General features: G+C 45.6%; 1 protein-coding gene across 1 annotated transcript; it reads right to left on the bottom strand.

Annotated features, from left to right (window-relative positions):
* Positions 1-1,472: 1,472 nt before the first annotated feature.
* Positions 1,473-8,298, bottom strand: LOC119849809 (olfactory receptor 52R1-like). The gene is given in 3 exon segments (XM_038387037.2): positions 1,473-2,482; positions 2,485-2,537; positions 8,192-8,298. Coding segments are annotated over 3 exon segments (1,170 nt in total).
* Between the last annotated feature and the right edge of the window lie 673 nt (positions 8,299-8,971).

The raw sequence follows: 8,971 nt of genomic DNA, 5'->3' as shown, positions 1-8,971 counted from the left end.
CAGCCGTAATCCCATCAAGCCTGAAACAAGCCTGAACTTTAATAACACACACATAGCACGATTTCATAACTTCCCATACAATGATCGCACATACAACCCAAGGAGATATCAATGTTTAGTGACAGGTGGAGGAGAGGAGAGAGTTGCATGAGGGACCTTGAGGGAAGAGGTAGAGCAGGGGTGGAACCTGGGGGAAGAGGCAGGGTACAGGGGTGGGGCCTTAGGTTTCCAGTTACCAGCAATTAGAAAGGTGGCAACCCTATGAGTTGCAAAGACAGATTCCCCAGTTTGTCATTCTGACACAGCACAGTAAGGTAAGGAAAGGATTTAATATCTCTTTGACTGGCCAGACAGTGATTGAAGGAGGAGGGCTGTCATAAAAATAAAGGGAAGGGTAAACACCTTTAAAATCCATCCTGGCCAGAGGAAAAATCCTTTCACCTCTAAAGGGTTAAGAAACTAGGATAACCTCACTGACACCTGACCACAATGACAAATGAGGAGACAGTCAAACGTTTGACTGGTTACTGGGAAAGAGTTGTTTGGAAATGTCTTTCCCCCCAAAATCCTCACCAAAACCTTGCACCCCCCTGCTTGGGGAAGGCTTGATAAAAATCATCACCAATTTACATAGGTGACCACAGAACCAAACCCTTGGCTCTTAAGAACAATGAAAAAAGCATTCAAATTCTTACAAGAAGAATTGTAATATAAGAAAGGGTAAAAAGAATCACCTCTATAAAATCAGGATGGTAAAAACTGAAGGGAGGGAGAAATGAAGGGTCTGTGTCAGTCTGTGTGATGTTTTTGCCGGGGACAGAACAGGAATGGGCTCTTAGAATTTAGTAAGTAATCTAGCTAATATGCGTTAGATTATGATTTCTTTAAATGGCTGAGAAAATTAAGCTGTGCTGAATAGAATGGATATTCCTGTCTTTGTGTCTTTTTGTAACGTAAGGTTTTGCCTAGAGGGCTTCTCTGTGTTTTGAATCAAATTACCCTTTAAGGTATTTACCATCCTGATTTTACAGAGGTGATTCTTTTTACCTTTTCTTCTATTAAAATTCTTCTTGTAAGAAATTGAATGCTTTTTTCATTGTTCTTAAGATCCAAGGGTTTGGTTCTGTGGTCACCTATGTAAATTGGTGAGGATTTTTATCAAGCCTTCCCCAGGCAGGGGATGCAAGGTTTTGGTGAGGATTTTGGGGGGAAAGACATTCCCAAACAACTCTTTCCCATTAACCAGTCAAACGTTTGGTGGTGGTAACGGAAGTCCAAGGGCAAAGGGTAAAATAGTTTGTACCTTGGGGAAGTTTTAACCTAAGCTGTTAAAAGTAAGCTTAGGAGGTTTTCATGCAGGTCTGTACCCTAGAGTTCAGAGTAGGGAAGGAACCTTGTCAAGCACCATATCCATATCACCAGCCATCTCTGAATGGAGCTGAGCCTGAGAGCCAGAGCACTAGGAGAAAACTTTAGGTCCCTTTCTGAGTAAAGAGCTGGACTAGCCTATCCCAGATCTGTTGGGTCCTCACCCCATAGATGATGGGGTTTAACATGGGGGGCACCAGGAGATACACATTGTCCATGAGAACATGTAAATGCAGGGCCACATTATGCCCAAACCGTTGCGTGAGGGCAGAGAAGATATGTGGGGTGTAAGAGGCTAAGATGACACAGAGGTGGGAGCCGCAGGTCCCAAAAGTCTTGAGCCGGGCGTCCTTTGTTGGGAGGCTGAAGATGGCCCTGAGGATCTGAATGTAGGACACAGCGATACAAAACACATCCACACCGGTCACCAAGAATGCCACAGAGAGGCTGTAGTAACTACTGATGCGAATGTCGGCACAGGCCAGCTTCACTACAGCTATGTGCTTGCAGAATGTGTAGGGAATGATGTTGGTTCTGCAATATGGCCACCCCCTAACCAGGAATGGATAGGGCAAGATGAGCATGATGCCACGCAGCACCACAGCCAGGCCAATTTTGGCGACCACAGGGTTTCTCAGAATCGTGGAATGTCTCAGGGGATCACAGATGGCCACGTAGCGATCAAAAGCCATGGCCACGAGGATCCCAGACTGTATTGCAGAGCAGCTGAGAATGAAGTACATCTGGGTGAGGCAGGCACTGAAATTGATCTCCCTGGAATTGAACCAGAAGATGCTCAGCATTTTGGGTAGGACGGCTGTAGATGGGACCAGGTCGGTGACAACCAGCATGCAGAGGAAATAGTACAAAGGTCCATGGAGGCTTGGCTCCATCTTCACGATGAACAGGATGGTGAAGTTCCCCAATATGGCTATGGCATACATGGCACAAAAGGGGATGGAGATCCAGACATGGGCTGCCTCCAGGCCAGGAATTCCCAGCAAGATGAAGGTGGAGGGGTTGGTGAAGTCGGTTGAGTTGGAATCTGACATGGAGTAGGAGAGAAGGTGTCCAACGCTGAGGCACAATGGTGTTTCCTGCATGTACCGTACTTTCCCCGACTTCCTGTATGTGCCCAGGGTCTAGGGTGTTGGTCACAGGACAAATACCTGAATGGAGAGACAGTGTTAATATGAGACACTACATGCACAGCTGGAGGCTTGTCTCATGGATGAAGCAGATTGGTCTCTCCTCACACACTGAAAAATGACATTTTCATTATTCAGATAAATGAATAATGAAGAACTGACCCTACTAATGCCAATTCCATATTTTATGGTGCTCCCTGTGTCAATAATTCCTACACATCGTGGTGTGGGAAACCTTTATAGGTGCCAACAGCAAACACGGGTGGATACTGGTTTTCCCTCATTGTTCCTTAGGCCTTGTCTACACTGCCGCATTTTTTCGCCAAAAGGCAGCATTTGGTGAAGAATTAGTGGAGGTGTAAACAATCAAAGCCACTTTTAATGATGGAACTACTCAGTTTCAGTGATGTAATAAAGGCACCTTAACAAGACTTGTAAGGATTTTTACGTAAAAATTTTGTCACTGAAGTACCAGTGTACACACCGTGCTTGAATTCATCACTGTAATTGGACTCTGGAAGGCATCCCACAATGTCCATCCTAACCTCTCTGGTCAGGAGTTTCAACTCTGCTGCCCAGCATCCAGCTAAATACTTTCCTCTCTTCCCTCTTTAAAGGCCCAGGAATTTTGAAATTCCCCTTCCTGTTTGCTCGGCGTGGAGTGTTCACATCACATCTTCCCAGGTGGCCATGGCAGCTCTATGCAGCAAATGGTCTCCCGCTTGGACCACTGTGGAGCTGCTGGACCTGCTCAGTATTTGGGGAGAGGGGGCTGTGCAGTTCCAGCTGTGCTCCAGCTGTAGGAATTTCAATACCTAGGGGAAGATTTCTTGCAGCTTGTGGGAAAAGGGCTATGATCGGGACAAGCTGAAGTGCAGAGCAAAGGTGAAGGAGCTGAGGCACGCGTATCAACAGGCAAGGGAGGCAATCTGTCGCTCCTGTGTTGTGCCCGAGACCTTCCATTTTTATAAGGAGTTGGATGTTATCCTTGGCAGCGACCCAACTTCCAACGCCAAGAGCCCTGTGGATGCTTTGGTGGGGCTGGAGCCTACAGAAACTGGACCTAACCCAGAGGAGGAAGTCATCCATGAAGAGGTGGAGGCATTAAAAGATGTGGAGTCCATGCCAGGGTTGCCCAGTGCTATGTCAAGTCAGGAGCTGTTCTCCACTCTGCAGGTGTCCAACCAGTCTCGGCAGTCACAATCAGGTGAGCCAGAAGCAGGAGAGGAGGCCCCTAGTAAGTCGTTTTGCTTTGTGAAGTGCAGAGGTGGGTTGAGGGCAGATAAATGTACAAGGCTGGCTGTGTTTCTGTTTGCTGGGCATTTCCCCAAGCAGCTAGGCAGTATGGCAGAACAAGGTTTTGATGCACACCAAGATTTCACTGGAATCCTCCAGAGAGATCTCTAGGAAACCTTCCTGCAGGTACTGAGCAATCCTCTGCTGGAAGTTCCTTGGCAGAGCTTCTTTGTTCCTTCCCCCGTTGAGGGACACTTTCTCTCGCCATTCTGCAATTACTTGGGCAAGGACCAAAGCAGCACACAGGCGAGCAGCATAGGGACCAGTGTGGAAACCTCAAGCATGTAGTAGATGCCCCCTTGCTTACCCTCAGGAGAGACATATTTGCCACAATGTCCCCCGCCTGTGGAAAAGGGTTGGAAACTTTAGAGTATTGTCCCCCAAGAAGTGCCCCACGACCCCTTTCACATTGCTTTTCTCCCATGCACAATTTCCCCCGCTCCTGGGAACACTCACCATGCTTGCACTGTTCACAGGCATGTCTGCTTGTCAAGTCAGCGGGAAAGTGACTGGTGTGTGACCAGCGGTGTATTTTAATGTAGCATTTCAATGCTGTACACATAGTTAACAATAATGCTTTTGTTTATTGTTACTTATGCTTTACGAGATATGTCCTTGAAAGGAGGCACCCCCTCCACTTCAGCCAAGTGTCTCCACCGGATAAGAAAGCGTCCAAGATGTAGCAAGGAAGATGTGTTCTGGGAGGTGCTGCAGTACTCTGATGCAGACAAGATGTAATGCAGGCAGTGGAGGGAAAGCGACAAGTCTAGGAATATAATTAATGCCAGTGAACAACATGGTTTATGGAAAACGGGTCTTGTCAAATAAATCTGATTTCATCCTTTCATGAGAGTACATGTTTGGTTGATCAAGGGAACCAAACAGATGCAATAGATTTCAATTTCTCTGAGGTATTGGATTTAGTAAAGGAAAACATTCAGTTAAAAAAATGAACACTATACAATATCAGTAGATTTTGTCAAATGGACTAAAAGCTGGCTATCAAACAGATCTCAGAAACCAGTTGTCAATAGGCCATTCTCAGCAAATGGGGGTGTTTGCAGTGGGGTTCTGCAGGGATCAGTTCAAGGCCAGATGCTATACAATATTTTCATCAATGATCTGGAAGCAAATAGATTATCGTTGCAAGTAAAATTTGCGGACGATCCAAATATTGGCAGAGTGGTTACAATGAGGTGGCCAGGGCAGGCATACCAATTGATCTGGAGCATTTGTTGAGCTGGGCCTATGTAAACAAAATGTTTCAATACTGTGAAATGCAAAGTGATCCTCTCGAAACAGGGAATGCAGGCCCGACCCCCAGACTAGGGCACTGTATTATGGAACGCAAGGACCCTGAAAAGGATTTAGGGTTGATTGTGGACAACTAACTCATCGTGAGCTCCTGGTGTGATGCTCTGGTCAAAATGGCTAATGCGATCCTTGGATGCATAATCAGGGGAATGGTGAGTTGGAGCAGGGGAAGGATTTTACCTCTGTACATGGCACTGATGAAAATGACTGCATCAAGTTCCGGGATTCCCATTTCAAAAAGGATGTTGTAAAATTGGAGACGGTGCAGAAAAAAAGCACAAAAATGACTGGAGACTGGAGAGGATGCCTGACAGAGAAAGATTTAAAGAGCTTCATCTATTTATCTCATCAAAAAGACAATCAAGCAGAGACTTCCATGGGGAGAAAACAGTGGGTGCTAATGGGCTCTGTAATCTCGTTTAGAAAGGCACAGGAAGACCCAATGGCTGGAAGCTGAAGCCAGACAAAGTCCAATCGGAAGTAAGGGCCAAATGGTTAGCACTCGGTGTGATTAATCTTTGGGACAAACTGCAAAGGGAAGTGGTGAATTCTCCAACGCCCCATGTCTTCAGATCCAGACTGGATTCTTTTCTGGAAAATCTGCTTGAGGGCTTGTCTACACTTAAAACACTACAGCAGTGCTGCAAAGCGCTGAAGTGTAGACACTGCTTACATGGATGACAGGAGTTCTCCCATCAGCGTAGGTAATTCACCTCCCTGAGAGATGGTAGTGAGGTCGATGGAAGAATTGTTCCTTCAATCTCATGCTGTTTACATTAGGGTTAGGTTGATATAGTGACAGCTCTCAGGGATGTGGATTCTTTTGCTGTTGCAAAAAAAGCAAATGCAATTTTGGGTTGCATTAACAGAGGCATAGCATGCAAGTCATGGTAGGTTATTGTACTGCTCTACTCAGCGTTGGTTAGGTCTCAGTTGGTGTGCTCTGTGCAATTTTGGTCACCGCTGTCTCGAAAGGAAGTAAAGAAACTGGAAAGGATCCAGAGGTGAGCAAGAAAGATGATCCAAGGGATGGAATGCAAACTGTACGAACAAAGGCTGAAGGAATTGGGTATGTTTAGTTTGGAAAACAGGAGATTAAGGATGGACATGATAGCAGTCTTCAAGTATTTGAAAGGCTGCCATAAAAGAGATGGAGAAAAATTGTTTCTCTCTTGAGACAGAAGGCAGGACAAAAGGCAATTGGTTCAAAGTACAGCAGAGCAGATTTAGATTAAATCTCAGAGAAAACTCCCTAACTGTAAGAAAAGAAGAACAATGGAACAGACACCTAGGCAGGTTATGGAAGCTCCTTCACTGGAGGTTTTCCAAAGGAGGCTGGATAGCATCTGTCCTGGATGGTTTATACACAACAAATCCTGCATCTTGGCAGGGGGTTAGATTAGCTGACCCTTGAAGTCCCTTCTCACCCTGTGGCGCTATGATTCTACAATGTAAAATGCTAGTGTAGACTAGGTCTTAGTCAAACACAAGTTTTGAAGCTCAATACAGGGGTAACTGGGTTACATTTAATGGCTTGTGTTATACAGAAGGTCACACAAGATGATCTAATTGTCCCTTCTGATCTTAAACCCTATGAATCTATCGATAAAGAAAGTAGGTCAGGCATTTATATTTACTCTGTCTCATAACACATGAACAAGGGAACATTCAATTACATTGAAAGTCTAAACATATAACATTGAGAATAGAAAATTGTTTACCTAATCCATATTTGGCCAGTGGAACTCTTTGCCACACACATTATTGGAGCAAAGAGCATAGCTGAATGGGATTCACAAATGCAGGTGGTGCTGGTGGCTCCACCATTAGTTAAGCCTGTTGTTAGAGGGCTTATCCCTTCACCCTCCCGTTCCCTGGTACTTCTCACATGAACAGAAAGCAGCAATACCCGAAGTCCGAAGGTGCAAACAATTTGATGTTTATTGGGATGAATTTCCATCAAGTAATGATTCCAATTGCTTTCCTCATTGTCCCCCTTTCCAGCTCTGATGTCACAGCTAAGTTTTCTTTAAATCTTCCAGGCTCTTCCCTTTCTCTGGAGGGGATAGATTGGATCACCTTTTTAACAGCCCAAAACTGCTTTATTTCAGTGTGACTGGTGAGGATGTGACCGTTCACTTTCCAGCTCATGGCTGCCCCTGCTGTTTAGCCAAAGGCCTTAGCCTAAGAACAAGGCCTTAGACTAGCATAGCGAAAGAAGGCCTATAAACAGGCAGACTGATTTTGATTCTTGTTTTGTACCTCTATAACTAGCTAAGTGATAAGAATACACCTAAATTCTTAAAGTATAGGCCCCTGCAGACAGGCCTGAATATCTATATAGTAACAGCTGTCTGACACCTTCAGTTAGGAGATCTTATTTTCAGTTTGACAAACTTTAACTGTTTGGACTGAAATTTCCCACACTGGGCATCTGCTTACGGCTGAATTGTTTTTTGAAAGTTTCAGGCATAACAGTTCAGCCGACTTCTCAAATGAAGCCAGGAGAAAAGAGGTCTTGCCCATGTTGAAAAATTCATATATTTATTCCAGTGAGGAGCCCTAGCTCCATGCTTTCTATTGGAAAGTCAGGTAAGAGCCCCCCTGTTAACAGCCAGAGACCTGAAATGCAAGAGGAGGAGGTGAGAGTCCCTGTGCATTAACTCACACATAGCTGGCTCCTGAGGTCTTTACTCAGTTTTTACTCCAAGGGGAGTTTTGCCTCAGTGGGACCTGAAAACATACGGGCCACAGCCTCAGAATTTGGCCTTGTATTGTCCTTCTACTGTCACCTTTCATCCTGAAGGATCCTGTGCGCCATTGAAATGCAGCCACATTGGGGCTGGAGCCCATCAGCCAGAGGTAGAGCAAAGAGGGATATTTTGGCCAGTGATAATGGACCAAACACATCCCCTGTGGCAAGGGCCCCAGCATGTTTAATGGCTGCGCAGAGCGGAAAGGACCACAGACCTATTCTCTATCCCATCACGCCCACATTGCACTGGGTGTGTCGAGCAGGTGAGCTCCTCGGCAAGAGACGGGTACCTGTGAATTCTGAGCCAGACGTGTCTTCCCTGGGAATCCCCTGCAGGCAGCCGTGTTCCACACTTCTCTCAACCCAGCATCTGCAGCAGCATCCCACGCCAAGAGCCGATACAGGGGTGTGCACCATTTATAATATAGCTGTGTGCAATCCCATGGGGGTTCGCTCAGCCTCTAGGGGAGAAGGAGCATCTGAACGGAAACAGGCTTTAGACCACTCTAGCCAATGTCTCTCTTTCAGTGTCTGCACTTCTGTGCTATTCATCCAGCTTCAAGAGTAAACAGTAATTAAGGGAACTTCCCAAAGGGAGATGAGAACTCTTGGGCTCTCCACTGAGTCAGAGAGGAATTGGCTGCTCTGTGTATTTTTAAAAAGTAGAGTTGATTAGTAAGAAAACTAGGGATAATGGTCAGCTCTCCATAGGGTCTGATACCCTGTACATGCCCAGTATTAATGGGTAGACAGTAGACAGAGAGATCTGGAGAAAGGTGACTGAGGGGAGATACAAACACTTTCTGCAGGCAAAATGAGCTATCGCTAAGGGATCAGAGATCAGTAATTCTCATCAGTAACTATCATCATAATGTACGGCAACTTTCATTGAAGGATCTTCAAAACACCTAGCAAAGAAAAATCACTATGAACATATCCCCATTATACTGATAGGTAAACTGAGGCAAAGGGAGACGTGACTTGGTAAGGGTCACACAGAGAATGACCGACAGAACCCAGGAGTCCTGACTTCCCTACTGTCACCACGGTCTCTCCATTAGTAACTGAGCGCATGACAAGAAGGAAATGG

The sequence above is a fragment of the Dermochelys coriacea genome, chromosome 1, assembly GCF_009764565.3.
Source record: "Dermochelys coriacea isolate rDerCor1 chromosome 1, rDerCor1.pri.v4, whole genome shotgun sequence".
Classification (NCBI taxonomy): Eukaryota; Metazoa; Chordata; order Testudines; family Dermochelyidae; genus Dermochelys; species Dermochelys coriacea.
The sequence above is the reverse complement of the archived record's forward strand: the minus strand, read 5'-3'. Positions and strand labels throughout refer to the sequence as shown.